We start from the raw sequence: 20,449 nt of genomic DNA on the forward strand, positions 1-20,449 counted from the left end.
CTGCTCTTAAACTCTCAGCCTCAGCTAAAACTGGACTCGAGAAACCTTCTCTACTCCTGGTACTGTATGCCTTCACTTACACTTTACCCCTTCCCGACCCTTTCCAACTCAGACGTGAGGATTCATTTCTAGAGGGACGGCATTGGAAAATGGAGAAGTTATGTTTGAATCTGTATCAAAACTCGGTTAGATCACAGTCATTCTCTAATTCCAAATTAATTGGTGTCTGAATGCACTCAGATTGAGGTTTCCCAGTGGTGGGGTGCAGGGGGGTGGGGATAAGGAGTAAGAAAGGGAAAGAAGGATGGTGCAGGGGGAGAGGAGAGGGAGAGATAAAGGTATGGCGGGGCAGAGAGAGGAAAGTGGGGAGAATGAAAGAGAGAGATAGAAGAAAGGGCAGCAGAGGGGGAGAGAGAGGGATGGGGGAGGAAGAAGAGAGAGGAATGGTGGAGGGGAGAGAGAGGGATGACAGGGAATAGAGATAGAGTGATGATGCAGGGGGGAGAGAGAGTATAGGATGGTTCAGGATGGAGAGAGAGAGATTGGGGGGGGAATGGTGAAGGTGGAGAGAAAGAGAGAGAGAGGAATGGTGGAGGAGGGAGAGAGAAAGAAAAGGATGGCAGAGGGGAGAGAGGGGGTGGATTGGGGGGTAGAGAGAGAGGGGTGGTGGAGGAGGGAGAGAGAGAGGGGGATGGCAGAGAGGAGAGAGATATAGGGGGAGGAGAGAGAGAGGGATGATGGGAGGGGAGGAGAGAGAGAGGGATGGTGGGAGGGTAGGAGAGAGAGGGCTGGTGGGGGGGAGAGGGAGAGAGAGATGATAGCTGAGGAGAGGAAGAGATAGAGAGAGGGATGCGGGGAGGAGAGACAGAGAGAAAGAGGGGTATGGCTGGTGGGGGAAGAGAGGGATGGCGGAAGGGAAGACAATTAAGAAAATGAGAAGTGGAGCGGGAGCAGAATTTAAAGCTTCTCTTTGTGTCTGCAGACTATGAGCCTCTCGATATGGTGCACATTTTTCTCCAAGTCAAGTTGAAAGCAGGTCAGGCAGCGTTTCATTAAATTGTTAATCCAGCCGCTGTCTCGCTGTGAGATATATGATTGTGTTTCCTCATACGGGAGAATATCAAACCCTGCGATATACACAATCCCTCTCCTGATGTGCTGTAGATAATGTTCTTCACACAACCAGCAAACACTGGGAAAGGGTCAGCATGTCTCCATGCTCTTTGCGAGGCAACAGTGGCTTATCCCTCTGTCTAGACGGCTTCAGTCGAGTCGCAGCTTTCCCACTCCATGGCCCATGCCAGTGAGAGTCAGAGGGTCATTATGCCTCAGAGGGAGGACAATCGCATCTGTGCTACCACTTGTTGATGGGCTGAAAGATCAGGCATCATGGTGGGAAACCTTTCCTGAATCCCGGATCAATTATTCCCACACTCGGCTGTTCAGACATCAACTTTACACACTCTTGAATTTCAGCTCAACCGGATTTCATCGGCTCCTCTTTGGCTGAGCTCGTAGTCAGTGGCTTTCCCACCCCAGTCCCCCTCCCAGTCCCCTCCAACTGAGAAAGCCAGCTATACAATCACATTCTACACACGAGAGCCCCATAATCCAGGTCAACATTCCCCAGTGTCAGTGCTGAGGGAGTGCCGCACTGTCCGAGGGTCAGTGCTGAGGGAGCGCCGCACTGTCAGAGGGTCAGTGCTGAGGGAGCGCCGCACTGTCAGAGGAGTCTGTTCTGAGTGCAAAGGTGGGGAGTGGGTGTGGGGTGAGATCTTCCCGGGCACTGGTGCCAATGTGTATCCCCCAACTAACATCACTAAAAAAAAATCTGCTGGCGATTGTATTTGTCATTGTGTGATATTGCTGTGCACGAAGTGGCTGCCAGTATTCCTGTGTTACGGAGCTGACCATGCTTCTGAATCATTGGCTGTAAAGCACATTGCTGTGTCTCACGGCTGGGGGAGACACTCGAGAAATGCAGGTCTTACCGTTAATCCTGACAGGTAGCCTACTGGTGAGGATTTGATTGATTGACAGACAGACTGGCTGCCAGAACAGTGTGTTCTGGCTTCTGGATTCCTTGGCTTGCATCAAAAGGGGAATTTGGGTGCGTGTTCTGGGTACGTTGCTCCTGTGCATATTCCGTCACTGGGTTTGGTGAGGTGTGAGAGCAATGTCCCACATTGGCATCAATAAACTTTCCTCATTTTTAGTCCATTGCAGACAGTAAGGGTATGAGTTGTGGGTCAGGCTGATATCTCTGACACACTGGCCTGGTAAATGCTAGCACAGCCAGAAGTGCGGGGAAGGAAGATTAACCCCTGTATGTCTCTGGTTACTAACTCTGCCTTCTTATCACTTCCTCCCTGTTATCAGCTGTTTGTGGTGAAGATTGTGGTGAGTATAAATATTTGTTTGTTTTAATCTAGGAATTTAAACATTAGATTTACTGATCGAGTTTGTTTGGTATCGAATATCCGGCTGAAATATTTGGGATTGTGTTCACCAGAACTCATCCAAAACTCTGCTGCCTGTGTCCAAACACGCACTAGTCCCTGTCACTCCCCACCACCCTGTCGCTCACTGACCCACGTTATCTCCCTCAATGCCCCCAGTCTAACAATTATTGAGCTCATTTTCAAATCGCTCTACAACCCTCTGTAACCTCCTCCAGCCCCTACACCCCTCCCTATCTCTGTAATCTCCTCCACACCCTACACCCCTCCTTATCTTTGTAACCTCCTCCAGCCCCTACACCCTTCCCTATCTCTGTAACTTCCGCCAGGGCCTACAACCCTCCCCATCTCTGTAACCTCCTCCAGACCCTACACCCTTCCCTATCTCTGTAATCATTTCCAGCCCCTACACCTCCCTATCTCTGTAACCCCCTCCAGCCCCTACAATCCTTTCAGCTGGAAGCACAAGGGCAACAAATACCTGGAAACACCGCCACCTGGAGGTTCCCCTCCGAGTCACTCACCATCCTGATTTGGAAATATATCGGCCATTCCTTCACTGTGGCTGGGTCAAAACCTGGGAATTCCACAAGATGGGTGGCACAGTGGTTAACACTGCTGCCTCACAGTGCCAGGGACCCGGGTTTGATTCCCAGCTTGAGTCACTATCTGTGTGGAGTCTGCACATTCTCCATGCATCTGCATGAGTTTTCTCCGGGTGCTCCGGTTTTCTCCTACAGTCTGAAAGACATGCTGGTTCGGGTGCATTGGCCATGCTAAATTCTCCCTCAGTGTACCTGAACAGGCACCGGAGTGTGGCGCATCAGGGATTTTCACAGTAACTTCATTGCTGTGTTAATGTAAGCCTATGTATGATAATAATTAATAAACTTTAATTCCATCTGTCATGTGTTACTGTCTGTCATAGTCTGAAGCTTCTCTGTATCCTCCTCACAACTCACATTCCCACTTAGTTTTGCATCAGTGATGAATGATTACATTGGGCTTCTGCACCCAAATCATTGATATTGATTGTGAATAACTGGGGGCCTCAGCACTAACCCTCATGTACCTCACTAGCCGCAGCCTGCTAATCTAAGAACAATTTGTTTACTCTTACTCTTTGTCAACCAGTTTGCAATCCATGCCGGTGTATTACCACGCACCCTCCCTCCCCCAAACCCACGTGCTCTAATTTTATTGACCAACCTCCCATGTGAGATTTCATCAAAAGCCTTCTGAAAATCCAAAGGCACCCCTTTGGTTCCCCCTTTATCTGTGTTATAAGTGATAGCCTCAAAAAATTCCAACAGGTTTATCAAACATGGTCTCCCTTTGGGAAGGCCATGTTGGCCTTGCCCAATTTTGCCATGACTTTCTAAGTGATCAGTTATCACATCCTTTAGAATAGACTCTGATGTTTTCCCTGCTACTGACGTCAGACTCTCCTCTCTCTCCGTTGTTAAATTGCAGGGTCACATTTACCACCCTCCAGTCCGCGGAAACCTCTGCAGAATCAATCGAATTTCAGGAAGATAGCCACCATTGCGTCCACCATCTCTCCAGCCACATCCTTCAACACCCTGGGAATGAAGGTCATCTGATCCAGGGGACTTATCCCCTTTAATCCAGTTAACTTTCCCAGTGCTATCTCAAACACCAATCATGCTCAGTTTCTCATCTTCACAGGACCCTCATTTCCCAAACATGTCTTGGCGATCACCTGTGTCTACCTCTAGAAAGACAGTAACTGTTCAATTCCTCCGTTAGTTCCCAGTTCTCTTATAAATTCTCCTGTGTCCCAGGGCTTACATTCGATCTTGCTAACTTTTTCCTTCCCACACACTAAAGAGAGTTTTAGTCTCTTTTCTCTATCAGTTTCTTGGTCCTGTGTTGGATTCCAACTTGCATGCTGCAATCCTCAGCCTTACTGACCTTTCTGGTAACCATATCAGCCATTTCCTTTGATCCAATGCAATCTTTAACTTCTTCCGTAAGCCACATTCCAGGTTGGGTTTTACATCCTCAGAGAAATATACATTTGTTTTACACTGTGTAATGCTTGTATAAATTCCAGCCGTTGCCTGTTGGAGTTTTATTGTCTGTTTCCCCCTCTGCACCGACTTGCCCCTAGTATTTCCCCTCGCTCCGATTTAAGACCCTGGTTTCAGAATGAGCTCATATCACTCCTGAACATAATGCCAGTTATTTATCTGCAGACCACGAGAATCCAGTTCAAGTGTTGCACTGCTCGAACTGTACCATCAAATCCGTCAGCTGCAATTGGCCAACCATCTGTCAAGGTAAGGACGCTGTGCTCGGGAACGTGGCGAGCTGATCGCACCTTCTGCTGGCAGTGGGCTAGGGGAACAGAGAAATGGTCAAACTGTGTGTTAGAAACTGAAGACAGGAGCAAGGCTATCTCGACAGATATAATACACAACTGCAGTTCCTACCATGTTTCTCTCTTTCCCAAGCGCGCTCTCTCTCTCACTGTACCCCTCTTCGCTCACTTCCCCATTACGCCCCCCGATTTCCTCCCTCACCTTCTCTCTCCCACCCTCTCTCTGCAACCTTCTATCTCCCTGCCTACTCCCCACACCCTGCCCCCTCTCCTCCCCCACACCGTCCCTCTGCCTCTTTGCACCCCCCAGCCCTCCCTTCTCCTTCTCTCCCCTGCCCACGCCCTCCCCCATCCCATTTCCTAACACCTCCCCCGCTCACTCCCCTCCCACCCCGCTACCTCCCCACCCTCTCCCCTCCCCCACTCTCTCCCTTCCACCTGCCCCTTCCTTACCCAACCCCTCCCCTGCCTGTCCTCGCCACCTCCCCCTCCCCCACCCCCTCCCCGACACCCTTCCCTCCCCACCCCTCCCCCGCCGTCCTTTTTTCCCACCTGCCTCTCACCTCCACGACACCCCCACCTCTCCTCACTCCCTCATACCCTCGGCCCCCTCACCTTCCCACCCCCTCACCTCCGCCCGTCCCCTTACCTCCCCCGTCCCCTCCCCACCCTCTGCCCCCTCCCCTACCCCCTCCTCTCCTCCCCCCGTCCCCACTCCTCCTCCTCGTCCCCCCCCCCCACTCCCTCCACTCTCCCTGCCTCCTTCCCCTGCTCTCTACCGTATCCCTGGCTCTCTGTACCCCTGGCTCCTCTTCATGTTTCCCTGGTATACAGACAGTCTATGCGCTCACAGTTGGGTGTTGTGGCTGTTCTTGGCTGTGTCTGTAATTAACATCCACATTGCGGGGAGGGAGTTGCAGCTCCGATGCGAGAGCGTTAGTCTGAGCCCGCTAGCCCGCTACCCCGCAGACAGGCACTCCACTAAATCTCTGTATGTTCCAGACTCGGAGACACAGCAGAGGAAGAGGAAGAGACGAGCGATCGAGGGGATCAACCCACAGCTCGCTGAGAAATGGAGAGTGGCTGAAATGATCATGTTCCCCATGATTGCAATCCTTCTCATTGCGCTGTAAGTGATAGATAATTAATGTCAGCTCTGAACCCCCAGACACTCCCCATAACCTGCTGCCCTGTAACCAGCTGCCCGTAACCTGCGCCGAACCCCGAACCTGCTCCGAACCCCAAACCCCCTCCTCATGCCACCCCTATCCCCAGCTCCCTCCTCACACTGACCCCTGCCAAAAACCCCTCCGAACATCTAATACCTTCCAAATGACTGAAATTCCCCCTTCCACTCATCATTGACTCCCGCAACCCCTCAACACCCCCTCCCTATCTCTGTAACCTCCTCCAGCCTCTACATCCCTCCCTATCTCTGTGACCTCCTCCAGTCCCTACACCCCCTCCCTATCTCTGTAACCTCCTCCAGCCCCTACACCCCTCTCTATCTCTGTAACCTCCTCCAGCCTCTACATCCCCTCCCTATCTCTGTAACCTCCTCCAGCCCCTACACCCCCTCCCTATCTCTGTAACCTCCTCCAGTCCCTACACCCCTCCCTATCTCTGTAACCTCCTCCAGCCCCTACACCCCTCCCTATCTCTGTAACCTCCTCCAGCTCCTACACCCCTCCCTATCTCTGTAACCTCCTCCAGCTCCTACACCCCCTCCCTATCTCTGAACCTCCACCAAGGATGAGGGAGCTTCATTTCACACGGAGAGACGGGGAGAAGCTGGGATGGTTCCCCTCGGAGCAGAGAAGGTTCGGGGGAGATTGAATCGAGGTGTTCAGAATCACGAGAGGGAGGGAGGGGGGTTTGGATGGAGTGAATGAGGAGAAAGTGTTTCCAGTGACAGGAGGCTCGGTAACCAGAGGGGACACAGATTGGAGAGAATCGGGAAAAGAACCAGAGGGTGGGGGGAGATGAGGAGAATTTTATTTTGGACACACAGCGAGTTGTTGTGATCTGTAAGGCGCTGCCTGAAAGGGCGGTGGAAGCAGATTCAATAGGAACTTTCAAAAGGGGCAATTGGGGAAATACTGTGAGGGGGAAACTCACATTGAGCTGCAGATAAACACACCTTGCTGCAGCCCCAATTGCGATGGTTTTTGTCACTGTAATTGCACCAGGCAGCCACCAGGGGGTGGTGCTGGACCTCACAACAGTACACAAAATGGACCATTTGCACTTCTTTAGCGCCTGTCCCCACCTCAGGACATACCAAACCTTTCATACACACAGAAACATTGACTGTCATTTGGCCCATTGATTCTCCACCAACTCTCCGAAAAAGCATCCCACCCACCCCTACTCTTCTTCCCTAACCCCGTGACCCTTGTGCGTTTACAATAGCCAAACCACCTAACCTGCACATTTTTGGACACCAAGGGGCAGTACTGCACTCCCTCAGCACTCACGCTCTGACAGTGTGGCACTCCCTCAGTACTGACCCTCTGACAGTGTGGCACTCCCTCAGTACTGACTCTCTGACAGTGTGGCACTCTCAGTACTGACTCTCTGACAGTGCGGCACTCCCTCAGTACTGACTCTCTGACAGTGCGGCGCTCCCTCAGCACTGACCCTCTGACAGTGTGGCATTCCCTTAGTACTGACCTTCTGACAGTGCGGCGCTCCCTCAGGACTGAGCCTCTGACAGTGCGGCGCTCCCTCAGGACTGAGCCTCTGACAGTGCGGCGCTCCCTCAGGACTGACCCTCTGACAGTGCGGTGCTCCCTCAGGACTGACCCTCCGACAGTGCGGCGCTCCCTCAGGACTGACCCTCTGACCGTGCGGCGCTCCCTCAGTACTGACCCTCTGACAGTGCGGCGCTCCCTCAGCACTGACCCTCTGACAGTGCGGCACTCCCTCTACTGACCCTCTGACAGTGCGGCACTCCCTCAGCACTGACCCTCTGACAGTGCGGCACTCCCTCAGCACTGACCCTCTGACAGTGCGGCACTCCCTCAGTACTGATCCTCTGACAGTGCGGCACTCCCTCAGTACTGACCCTCTGACAGTGCGACACTCCCTCAGTACTGACCCTGTGACAGTGCGACACTCCCTCAGTGCTGTTTGCAATTTGAAAGGCGAGTGTTGTTGGAAGATGATAATGTTGCTGTCTTGTTGTGGTTAATGTTTTGCAGTGTGGCCTTACTGATTGTCATCTTGCTGTGGTTAAAGCAGACACGGGAGAACACAGCGCAGTGCAATGTCGGATTTCGCTACCTGAAGGACGAGAAAGTGGTCCCCTATTACAGATAAGATGCGGTGTGGGATGTGCCCTCCCGATCCCGGCCCCGGAACCTGGGGCGCGTGGGCCCTGTTTGCGCTGGACTTCCCGTCCACCCCAGTTTAAGGAGCTAATGGTAAAAAAAAATTCCTTGGAAGATTTTAACAAATGATGAATAAAAAAGACAATGAATGGTTCACATCACACAAACCAGAAAGCTGTTTCATGCAAAACACCTGCCTGATTGGACTGAGGAAGCATTGGGGCCCATCTGTGGGAAACGAGTATGTCTGAATTGTGCACAGCAAGATCCCTCAAACAGCCTTGCCCTCCGGCCCCAGTTCCCCTCTGTGTGACCGCTCCTGTGCACCGTTTAATTTGGTGCAGCACGAGAGATAAATATCGGACTGCAGACAGCCCGGGTAACCCGTTTTTATTCAACAACTTCAGCTGATTTGCTCCAGCCCACCTCCACCCCTTTGTTTTCAATTTATTTAATTTTTAACTGTTCTCTATTTTTTATTTCTTTATTGTCTGTCTTTATTTTTCTTTCCCCCGCTCTTTCCCCTAATTTATTCCCCTTCCCTTACCTTTTCTCCCCCTTTGCTTCCCCTTTCCCCCTTTTTCTCAATTTTACCTCTCTCCCACCCAGCTCTCCCTCTCCCCCCCACATCTCCATCTGTCACAATTTACCCTCTGATTTCAGCTTCTCTGCTGTTTGCGACATACACACCCTTTATTCTCTCTCTGGGCTGCCATTAGCAGCCTTTCCCCTGGTTTCTGTGGCGATGACTCATCTTTCATTCCCTCACCCTGCAGTATAAATATCTCCCACTTTCTCTGCCTTTTAGCTTTGACAAAGGGTCATCTGGACTCGAAACATCAGCTCTTTTCTCTCCGGACAGATGCTGCCAGACCTGCTGAGACTTGCCAGCGTTTTCTCTTTAGGCTACTGTGTATCTAACCCCGTGCTGTACCTGTCCTGGGAGTGTTTGATGGGGACAGTGTCGAGGGAACTTTACTCTGGATCTAACCCCATGCTGTACCTGTCCTGGGAGTGTTTGATGGAGGGACAGTGTAGAGGGAGCTTTACTCTGTATCTAACCCCATGCTGTACCTGTCCTGGGAGTGTTTGATGGGGACAGTGTCGAGGGAACTTTACTCTGGATCTAACCCCATGCTGTACCTGTCCTGGGAGTGTTTGATGGGGGGACAGTGTAGAGGGAGCTTTACTCTGTATCTAACCCCATGCTGTACCTGTCCTGGGAGTGTTTGATGGGGGAGGGGATTTGCATATTCTCTCACCTTTGGCACACAGGCAAATGTTAAAGCGTGTGTTGCCATGGCGATTGCTCCCAACACACGCAGCATTGAACTCTACATCACTCCTTTTGACTGTCAGGATGCTCCTGGCTTCATGACCCCTGACCTCTGTTGCCACTTTGACCCTTGATCCCACATGGTCTTCTCCAATGACCCTGTCTTCAAGGACCCAGGAGATGTTGGCCGTTGGGTTGCCCATGACGACGCAGACGCACTCGACCTCCGCTCCTCCTGTGCACTTTGACTGGGCCATGACCTCTGCTCCATCTGCCAATGAGATCATTCGCATCAACATCATAAGAACATAAGAAATAGGAGCAGGAGTAGGCCATCTAGCCCTTCGAGCCTGCCCCGCCATTCAATAAGATCATGGCTGATCTGAAGTGGCTCAGTTCCACTTTCCCACCTTCTCCCCATAACCCTTAATCCCCTCGCTTATCAAAAACCTATCTACCCGCGTCTTAAATATATTTAGCGAGGCAGCCTCCACCACTTCAACAGGCAGAGAATTCCAGAGATTCACCACCCTTTGAGTGAAGAAGTTCCTCCTCAACTCCGTTCTAAACTGCCCCCCCTTTATCTTGAGGCTGTGCCCTCTAGTCCTACTGTCCTTTCTGAGCGGGAAGAGCCTCTCCACCTCTATCCAATCCATCCCATTCATCATCTTATACGTCTCAATGAGATCTCCTCTCATTCTTCTAAACTCTAATGAGTACAAGCCTAGTTTATTCAGCCTCTCCTCATAGCTCAACCCCCTCAAGTCCGGTATCAGCCTAGTAAACCTCCTCTGCACTCCCTCCAAGGCCAAAATATCCTTGCGTAAGTGCGGCGACCAAAACTGCACACAGTACTCCAGCTGTGGCCTCACCAGTGCCCTGTACAGTTGCAGCAAGACCTCCCTACTTTTATCTTCAATCCCCCTCGCTATGAAGGCCAGCATCCCATTTCCCTTCCTGACCACCTGCTGCACCTGCAGGTTGGGTTTTTGCAACTCATGTACAAGGATCCCGAGGTCCCTCTGCACCGTAGCATGCTGCAGCTTTTCGCCATGTAAGTAGTAGTCCTTCCTACCATTATTCCGACCAAAGTAGACAACTTCACACTTGCCGACATTAAATTCCATTTGCCAGTTCCTGGCCCATTCGTCCAGCCTATCTAGATCCCTCTGCAGACTTTCCACACCCTTCGCACAATTTGCTGTTCTACCAATCTTGGTGTCATCAGCAAATTTCGACACCATACACTCGGTTCCCTCCTCCAGATCATCTATATAAATGGTAAATAGCTGAGGCCCCAGCACCGACCCCTGGGGCACTCCACTAGTCACCAACCGCCAATCCGAATAGCACCCATTGACCCCCACTCTCTGCCTCCTATTTGACAGCCAATCCCCTATCCACGCTAACACCCTACCCCCAACTCCATGCCCCCTAACCTTCTGTTATAACCTCTTGTGCGGCACCTTATCAAATGCCTTCTGAAAATCAAGAAACACCACATCCACCGGTTCTCCTCTATCCACCGCACTAGACACATCCTCATAGAATTCCAATAAATTCGTCAGACACGACTTCCCCTGAACAAAACTGGGCTTTCCCCTTAACAAAACATCCTGGGGGTTACCATCACTGAATCCCTCCACTATCAACATCTTGGGGGTTACCATCACTGAATCCCCCACTATCAACATCCTGGGGGTTACCATCACTGAATCCCCCCACTATCAACATACTGGGGGTTACCATCACTGAATCCCTCCCACTGTCAACATCCTGGGGGTTACCATCACTGAATCCCCCCCACTATCAACATCCTGGGGGTTACCATCACTGAATCCCTCCCACTATCAACATCCTGGGGGTTACCATCACTGAATCCCTCCACTATCAACATCTTGGGGGTTACCATCACTGAATCCCCCACTATCAACATCCTGGGGGTTACCATCACTGAATCCCCCCACTATCAACATACTGGGGGTTACCATCACTGAATCCCTCCCACTGTCAACATCCTGGGGGTTACCATCACTGAATCCCCCCCACTATCAACATCCTGGGGGTTACCATCACTGAATCCCTCCCACTGTCAACATCCTGGGGGTTACCATCACTGAATCCCCCCCACTATCAACATCCTGGGGGTTACCATTGACCAGAAACTGAACTGAACTCAGCCATATAAATACAGTGGCTCCCAGAGCAGGTCAGAGGCTGGGAATCCTGCAGAGAGTAACTCACCTCCTGACTCCCCAAAGCCTGTCCACCATCTACAAGGACACAAGTCAGGAGTGTGATGGAATACTCCCCACTTGCCTGGATGGGTGCGGCCCCAACAACACTGGAGAAACTCAACACCATCCAGGACAAAGCAGCCCCACTCGATGGACACACATCTAGAAGGTGACAGAGGTTTAGGGAAGGGAATTCCTGATACCTCACTGGAGCGTAAATCAGACAGAAAATAGACCCCCAGATACCTGGAGATACCCAGGGAGAGGCAATCCCAATCTCTCCCAGAGATCTGTTCATTATCAGTTCCTGAAGGAGAAGAGGGAGTGGCAGAGTGAGTGTGTGTGTGAGAGAGAGAGAGACAGAGTGACTGTGAGAGAGAGGGAGATGTTTTATGTTTTAATAGTTTTTCCTAGTTTTTTTTGAAAAGAGGATGTGTTGGAACTTTTGAATAGCATCAAAATAGATAAGTCGCCTGGACCGGATGGGATGTACCCCACGTTACTGTGGGAGGTGAGGGTAGTGATTGCAGAGCCCCTGGCGATGATCTTTGCGTCATCGATGGAGACGGGAGAGGTTCCGGAGGATTGGAGGATTGCGGATGTGGTTCCTATTTTCAAGGGAACGGGGATAGCCCAGGAAATTACCAACCGGTGAGTCTGACCTCAGTGGTTGGTAAGTTGATGGAGAGGATTCTGAGGGATAAGATTTATGAGCATTTAGAGAAGTTTAGAATGATCAGGAATAGTCAGCATGGCTTTGTCAAGGGCAGGTCGTGCCTTACGAGCCTAGTTGAGTTCTTTGAAAATGTGACTGAACACATTGACGAAGGAAGAGCGGTGGACGTGGTTTACATGGACTTCAGCAAGGCGTTTGATAAGGTCCCCCATGCAAGACTTCTTGAGAAGGTGAGAGGGCATGGGATCCAAGGGGCTTTGGCCTTGTGGATCCAGAACTGGCTTGCCTGCAGAAGGCAAAGAGTGGTTGTGGATGGGTCTTTTTCTGCATGGAGGTCGGTCACCAGTGGAGTGCCCCAGGGATCTGTTCTAGGACCCTTGCTGTTCGTCATTTTCATAAATGACCTGGATGAGAAAGTGGAGGGATGGGTTAGTAAGTTCGCCGACGATACGAAGGTTGGTGGTGCTGTGGATAGTCTGGAGGGATGTCAGAAGTTGCAGCGAGACATAGATAGGATGCAAGACTGGGTGGGGAAGTGGCAGATGGACTTCAATGCGGATAAATGTGTTGTGGTCCATTTTGGCAGGACCAATGGGATGAAGGAATACAATATCAAGGGTAGGAGTCTAAGCTGGGTTGAAGAGCAGAAGGATCTTGGGGTTCGGGTCCATAGGACTCCTAATGCGGCCTCACAGGTGGAGGATGTGGTCAAGAAGGCGTATGGTGTGCTAGCCTTCATTAATTGAGGGATTGAGTTTCGGAGTTGGGAGGTAATGCTGCAACTTAATAAGACCCTTGTCAGACCCCACTTGGAGTGCTGTGCACAGTTCTGGTCGCCTCACTACAGGACGTGGAAGCTGTTGAGAGGGTGCAGAGGAGATTTACAAGGATATTGCCTGGATTGGGAGGCATGCCTTATGAAGATAGGTTGAGGGAGCTGGGACTCTTCTCCCTGGAGAGACGAAGGTTGAGAGGCAACCTGATAGAGGTTTATAAGACGTTGAGAGGAATAGATAGGGTGGATTCTCGGAGGCTATTTCCCAGGGCTGAAATGGTCGCTACGAGAGGACACAGGTTTAAGGTGCTGGAGAGCAGGTACAGAGGCAATGTCAGGGGTAAGTTTTTCACTCAGAGGGTGGTGGGAGAAGGGAATCAGCTGCCGTCAGTAGTGGTGGAGGCGGATTCGCTGGGGTCTTTTAAGAGACTTCTGGATGAGTATATGGGATTTAATGGGATTGCGGGTTATAGATAGGCCTGGTAGGTAGGGATATCATTGGCGCAACTTGTGGGCCAAAGGGCCTGTTTGTGCTGTAGTTTTTCTGTGTTCTAGAGAGAGACGAAGTGAGTGTGAGAGAGAGAGAGGGAGATGGAATGAGTGTGTGAGAGGGAGATGGAGTGAGTGAGAGAAGTCAAGAGATTTGGGAGAGAATTCCAGAGCTTAGGGCCCCTCAGGAAGCTGAAGGCGCAGCTGCCAATGGCGGAGCGATGGGAATCAGGGGATGCTCAAGAGTCCGGAATTGGAGGAGTGCAGAAATCTCAAAGGGGTGTAGGGGCTGGAGGAGGTTACAGAGATAGGGAGGGGGTGTCAGGGCTGGAGGAGGTTACAGAGATAGGGAGGGGGTGTAGAGGCTGGAGGAGGCTACAGAGATAAGGAGGGAGTGTAGGGGCTAGAGAAGGTTACAGAGATAGGGAGGGGTGTAGGGGCAGGAGAAGGTTACAGAGATAGGGAGGGGTGTAGGGGCTGGAGAAGGTTACAGAGATAGGGAGGGGTGTAGGGGCTGGAGAAGGTTGCAGGGATAGGGAGGGGGTGGAGGAGGTTACAGAGACAGGGAGAAGGTGTAGGGGCTGGAGGAGGTTACAGAGATAGGGGGTGTAGGGGCTGGAGGAGGTTACAGAGATAGGGAGGGTGTAGGGGCTGGAGGAGGTTACAGAGATAGGGAGGGGTGTAGGGGGCTGGAGGAGGTTACAGAGATAGGGAGGGGGTGTAGGGGCTGGAGGAGGTTACAGAGATAGGGAGGGGTGTAGGGGCTGGAGGAGGTTACAGAGATAGGGAGGGGGTGTAGGGGCTGGAGGAGGTTACAGAGATAAGGAGGGGGTGTAGGGGCTGGAGGAGGTTACAGAGATAGGGAGAGGGTGTAGGGGCTGGAGGAGGTTACAGAGATAGGGAGGGGGTGTAGGGGCTGGAGGAGGTTACAGAGATAGGGAGGGGGTGTCAGGGCTGGAGGAGGTTACAGAGATAGGGAGGGGGTGTAGAGGCTGGAGGAGGCTACAGAGATAAGGAGGGAGTGTAGGGGCTAGAGAAGGTTACAGAGATAGGGAGGGGTGTAGGGGCAGGAGAAGGTTACAGAGATAGGGAGGGGGTGTAGGGGCTGGAGGAGGTTACAGAGACAGGGAGGCGGTGTAGGGGCTGGAGGAGGTTACAGAGATAGGGGATGTAGGGGCTGGAGGAGGTTACAGAGATAGGGAGGGTGTAGGGGCTGGAGGAGGTTACAGAGATAGGGAGGGTGTAGGGGCTGGAGGAGGTTACAGAGATAGGGAGGGGGCATAGGGGCTGGAGGAGGTTACAGAGATAGGGAGGGTGTAGGGGCTGGAGGAGGTTACAGAGATAGGGAGGGGGGTATAGGGACTGGAGGAGGTTACAGAGATAGGGAGGGGTGTAGGGGCTGGAGGACGTTACAGAGATAGGGAGGGGGGTGTAGGGACTGGAGGAGGTTACAGAGATAGGGAGGGGTGTAGGGGCTGGAGGAGGTTACAGAGATAGGGAGGGGTGTAGGGGCTGGAGGATGTTACAGAGATAGGGATGGTAAGTCAGGGGGTCTGTGTGAATTGTAAGGGAGGTCACAGTGGTTTGGATGGGTTGTGGTCAGTCGGGCAGTGGTTTGGGTGGGTTGTGGATAGTTGGACAGTGGTTTGGGTGGGTTTGTTGTGGGCAATCGGGCAGTGTTTTGGGTGGGTTGTGGTCAGTTGGGCAGTGGTTTGTGTGGGTTGTGGTCAGTTGGGCAGTGGTTTAGGTGGGTTATGGGCAGTCGGGCAGTGGTTTGGGTGATTTATGGGCAATCAGGCAGTGGTTTGGGTGGGTTTGTTGTGGGCAGTCGGGCAGTGTTTTGGGTGGGTTGTGGTCAGTTGGGCAGTGGTTTTGGCTGATTTATGGGCAGTTGGGCAGTGGTTTGGGTGGGTTTGTTATGATCAGTTGGGCAGTGGTTTGTGTGGGTTGTGGGCAGTCAGGCAGTGGTTTGGGTGGGTTGCGGGCAATCGGGCAGTGGTTTGGGTGGGTTGTGGTCAGTCGGGCAGTGGTTTGGGTGGGTTGTGGTCAGTCGGGCAGTGGTTTGGGTGGGTTGTGGTCAGTCGGGCAGTGGTTTGGGTGGGTTGCGGGCAATCGGGCAGTGGTTTGGGTGGGTTGCGGGCAGTCGGGCAGTGGTTTGGGTGGGTTGCGGTCAGTCGGGCAGTGGTTTGGGTGGGTTGCGGTCAGTCGGGCAGTGGTTTGGGTGGGTTGCGGGCAATCGGGCAGTGGTTTTGGGTGGGTTGCGGGCTATCGGGCAGTGGTTTTGGGTGGGTTTCGGGCAATCGGGCAGTGTGCCGTTCTGAATCGGCTGAGGAAATGTGTGTGAGTGTTTCTACTCCCTGTTTTCCGTGTGTGAGAATCCCACCTCCCCAACACTTACACTCGACGTTGATCTGCCAGACAGAAGAGTTGCTGGCACCCTGTGCATTCTCTGCTCTGCAGTAATAACCCACATCATCCTGATCCCGTGTGACTGTCCCCAGGGGTAGGGACCTGCTGCTCGTCACAAGCTCTGTCTCATTGTCCACGCCGACACGGAACCAGCTGTAAATGGTGGGCGGTGGGTTACTCCGACAGAAATAGCTCAACGTAATGTTGTCTCCTTCTCTGACTCTGTGTCGCGATCCGCTCACCCTCACTGCCGTCTCCTTGGGAGAATCTGCAAGGAACAGACTTTGTTCACTCAGTATTACACATCTGAACACCTCCCCTCCCAGGCCAGGACTGTACACAGCGCCCCAAGTGTGGGTCTAACCGAGGGATACGGAGACTGGAACTGTGCACAGTGCCCCGAGTGAGGGTCTAACTGAGGGATATGGAGACCGGAACTGTGCCCAGTGCTCCGAGTGTGGGTCTAACCAAAGGAGTGGGTGGGGGATTGAAGGAGACGGGGAGTGAGGGAGATGGGGAGAGGGTGGTGGATTGAGGGGGACGGGGAGAGGGTGGTGGATTGAGGGGGATGGGGAGAGGGTGGTGGATTGAGGGGGACGGGGAGAGGGTGGTGGTTTGAGGGGGACGGGGAGAGGGTGGTGGTTTGAGGGGGACGGGGAGAGGGTGGTGGATTGAGGGGGACGGGGAGAGGGTGGGTGGATGTGGGATCGAGGGAGGCGGGGATTCTAATGGTGGGTGCAGAGTATGAACTAATGAACAGAGATATTTCCAGATGTTACACTGATTCTGGAATGTTTCTCTAGGCTCAGAACCTGAGGCGGGGTCATTATGTCGCTCAGGTTAAACCAGGGGGGAATTCCCTTACACTGTATCTCCAAATGCAAATTTCCCTATACCATATCTCCAAATGGAAATCTCCTTACACTTTATCTTCAATGGCAAATCTCCTTGCGATGAGAAGTGAGGCAATTTGACTTTACACTGGAGATGTTTGCCGTGATGCTGGAACCTGGGAATGAAGGTTAGGTCACTGGTAAACACCAAGGCCGCATCCCGTCTCTCCATCTTGGTTGATGAGATCCGAGCGTTTAAATGTTTAATGTGCTGCCAGCTCAGTCTAGGTGGTGTTCCCATGCAGTTAGTAAAGAAAGTGCAGGTCACGTTCACCTCCCTGCCTTCCACCATATCCTCTACGTGGGAGATTGTTGGATTCTCTTTCATATCTGGTTAGAGAGAAAATCCTTCATTAGGGCCTGTTCCAGGGTTATCCCAGGGATCTGTGTTCAGGGTCCGTACTGGACCTACCCTCGCCCGTTCGGCAGTAGATGAGAGGGGCCTGTCGCACAGCCCCGCCAGCGAATGTGGACTGGTAAAACACAGACTGTTCAAACATAGAAACCGGAGCAGGAGGAGGCCATTCAGCCCTTCAAACCTGCTCCGTCATTCAACATGGCTGATCCTCTACCGCAATCCCACTCTCCCTCTCGTGCCCCTGCTCTCTCTCCCTCCCGCGCCCCCCTATGCCGTCACCTGCCTGCACCCCCAGGCCCTCCAACCCTCCTCCCCTCACTCACGCTCCTGCCCCCTCCTCCCCCACATTCCTGCCCTCCCTCCCTGCTCGCTTCCTCCACGCTTCCGTCTCTGACTCCCCCAGCATGTTCCCGCCCCCCCCCCATCCCCCACGCTCCCACCCTGTCTCCCAAGCTCCCACCCCCCCCATGCTCCTGCCCCCCCTCGCCCACGCTCCAGCCCCTGTTTGCCTTCCGAACTGCTTGCTGTACCTGCGTGCTTGCTGTCAGTGACTGGTGTATAAAGACACACCAGGTCCCTTTGTACATCAATATTTCCCAATCGACCAGCATTTAAACAATACTCTGCCTTTCTGTTTCTCCATCCGAAGTGGAGAAATTCACATTTATCCACAATATTCTGCATCTGCCACATATGTACCCAATCACCTTGAAGCCTCTTAACATCTTCCTCACCACTTACACTCCCACCAAGTTTTGAGATGACAGCAAACTTGGAAATATTACATTTGGTTCCCTTATCCAAACCATCGATCTACATCGTGAATAGCTGGGTCCCAAACACTGATCCCTGCGGGACCCCCACACATCACTGCCTGCCACTTTAGAAAAAGACACATTTATTCCTAATCTCTGTCCTGTCTGCAACTAATTCACAATCCCTACCAATATATTACCCCTGATACTTTGTACTTTATGTTTACACATTAACCTCTGATGTGGGCCTTCATCAAAAATCCAAATACATCACATCCACAGGTTCTCCTTTATCGACCCTCCTCATTATATCAGATAACTCCAGTAGGTTTGTCAAACAGGATTTCCCTTTCATAAATCCACGTTGACTTTGTCTAGTCCAGTTGATAATTTCTAAGTTCCCGTTATCACGTCCTTTACAATAAACCAAGCACTTTCCCGATGACTGTTGTGGATTGGTCGAGAGCGGACCTGATCATCACAAACGCGGACCTATCCGACGTGGATTGGCCAAATTGAGCTCTGTCGAGCACAGACTATCCGAGCGCAGACCAGCCAGGCACGGACCATCCGAGCGCAGACCAGCCAAACACGGACCATCCAAGTGCAGGCCTTCCGAGCGCAGACCATCCGAGCGCAGACCAGCCAAGCACGGACCATCCAAGTGCGGACTGTCCAAGTGCAGGCCTTCCGAGCGCGGACCATCTGAGCGCAGACCTGCATGAAATCTGAGCCCAAAATGTTCTCCGTCCAATCGCAGTTGCGGGTGGGTCGTGTACGGATCTGCCAACCACCCCTGCATCTCTTCCCCCTGCCACACCCCTCCCCCTGAAATGTGGACCTTCCTCAAGTCCGAAGGACCCAATGAGGAACCCACCAGCCGGGTTTCGGGAAGGTGCCCAGTATGCGAGTGCGCGGGGACCTGGGTTGGGACAGAGGGGGTTTCCCGAAAATGCCTCGAGAGAGGGAGAGCGGCGAGAGAGGTGGTAACTAACCTGACACCTGTAAACGGACACGGTTGGTGTCGGTGGAGTTAGAAGAACCACCCAACTCGATTCGGAACAGATAGAAGGTGTTGCTGTGAGAACAGATATCTTCAATGGACGAGGAACAGTCCCGGTTCTCTAGCTGGTCGGACAGTCGGGATCTCTTTCTCTGCGATTGGGAGTTGCTGCGGTGGGAAACAATTTCCTCCCAAAATGAGTCCTGAAGTCGGAACCAGGTTCCCACGTACTGTGTTGGCGTCACATTTCTGGGAAACTGGTAGTGACAGAGAATGACCACACATAACCCTTTCTGAGCTGTTACAGTCCTGGGAAGATCTACCACCCATTCTGCCTCGTATGATCCTGGGGAGAGAGACAGAACGACAGCATTAGCTGGGAGACAGCAATCCCGTGGATGTTCTGGATGCATCTAACAACCCACCGTATCCCCGTATCCTTCAATCCAACTGACTCAAAGAGTCATAGAGGTTTACATCACGGAAACAGGCCCTTCGGCCCAACTTGTCCATGCCACATTTTTTTAAACCCCTAAGCTAATCCCAATTGCCCACATTTGGCCCATATCCCTCTATATACCCATCGTACCCACGTAACTGTCTAAATGCTTTTTAAAAGATAAAATTGTACCCACCTCTACAACTGCCTCTGGCAGCTCATTCCAGACACTCACCACCCTCTGTGTGAAAAAAATTGCCCCTCTGGACACTTTTGTATCTCTCCCCTCTCACATTAAACCTATGCTCTCTTGTTTTAGACTCCCCTTTCTTTGGGAAAAGATATTGACTATCTAGCTGATCTGTGCCCCTCATTATTTTATAGACCTCTGTAAGATCACCCCTCAGCCTCCTACAGTCCAGAGAAAAAAGTCCCAGTCTATCCAACCTCTCCTTATAACTCAATCCATCAAGTCCCGGTAGCATCCTAGTAAATCATCAGTCCTCCCTATCTCTGTAACCTCCTCCAGCCCCCCACACCCCTCCCTATCTCTGTAACCATCTCCAGCCCCTTCACCCCTCCCTATCTCTGTAACCTCCTCCAGCCCCTATACACCTCTGAGATCTCTGCGTTCCTCCAATTTCGGCCTCTTGAACATCCCCCGATTCCCATCGCTCTGCCATTGGGGGCCATTCCCTCAGCTGCCTGGGGGGCCCTAAGCTCTGGAATTCCCTCCTGAACCTCTTCACCTCTCTCACTCACTCCATCTCTCTCTCTCTCTTCTTCTTCAGGAACTGATAATGAACAGATCTCTGGGAGAGTTTGGGATCACCTCTCCCTGGGTATCCCCAGGTATCTGGGGGGTCTATTTTCTGTCTGATTTACGCTCCAGTGAAGCATCATGGGCTGTTTGAGGACGTGAAGGGTGCCATTAAAATGCAGAAACTGCTTGCAGTCCGAGAGAAGTTTCTACAAGCTTCAGACAGAGACATACCTTGCAACAT

General features: G+C 52.2%; 2 protein-coding genes across 4 annotated transcripts in view; one reads left to right on the forward strand and one right to left on the reverse strand.

Annotated features, from left to right (window-relative positions):
* Nucleotides 1–8,262, forward strand: part of LOC145354069 (uncharacterized) — a 169,524-nt gene extending 161,262 nt beyond the window's left edge. For all 3 annotated transcript variants that reach the window (XM_080205203.1, XM_080205200.1, XM_080205199.1), the window contains exons 3-7: nucleotides 983–1,036; nucleotides 2,380–2,400; nucleotides 4,679–4,762; nucleotides 5,806–5,932; nucleotides 8,007–8,262. In XM_080205203.1, coding sequence (XP_080061329.1) covers nucleotides 983–1,036; nucleotides 2,380–2,400; nucleotides 4,679–4,762; nucleotides 5,806–5,932; nucleotides 8,007–8,124 — 404 coding nt within the window. In that variant the 3' untranslated portion in view covers nucleotides 8,125–8,262. The remainder of the gene's footprint in view (nucleotides 1–982; nucleotides 1,037–2,379; nucleotides 2,401–4,678; nucleotides 4,763–5,805; nucleotides 5,933–8,006) is intronic.
* On the reverse strand, nucleotides 8,215–20,449 carry LOC145353723 (myelin-associated glycoprotein-like). The gene is made up of 6 exons (XM_080204490.1): nucleotides 20,440–20,449; nucleotides 18,999–19,352; nucleotides 16,921–17,220; nucleotides 15,987–16,265; nucleotides 9,398–9,682; nucleotides 8,215–8,222 (listed from the first exon to the last, which is right to left on the reverse strand). Exons 1-6 carry the CDS (start codon nucleotides 20,447–20,449, stop codon nucleotides 8,215–8,217), a joined length of 1,236 nt encoding a protein of 411 aa, XP_080060616.1.

This window comes from Carcharhinus amblyrhynchos, chromosome 16 (genome assembly GCF_965287045.1).
Source record: "Carcharhinus amblyrhynchos chromosome 16, sCarAmb.v2.hapA, whole genome shotgun sequence".
NCBI lineage: Eukaryota > Metazoa > Chordata > Chondrichthyes > Carcharhiniformes > Carcharhinidae > Carcharhinus > Carcharhinus amblyrhynchos.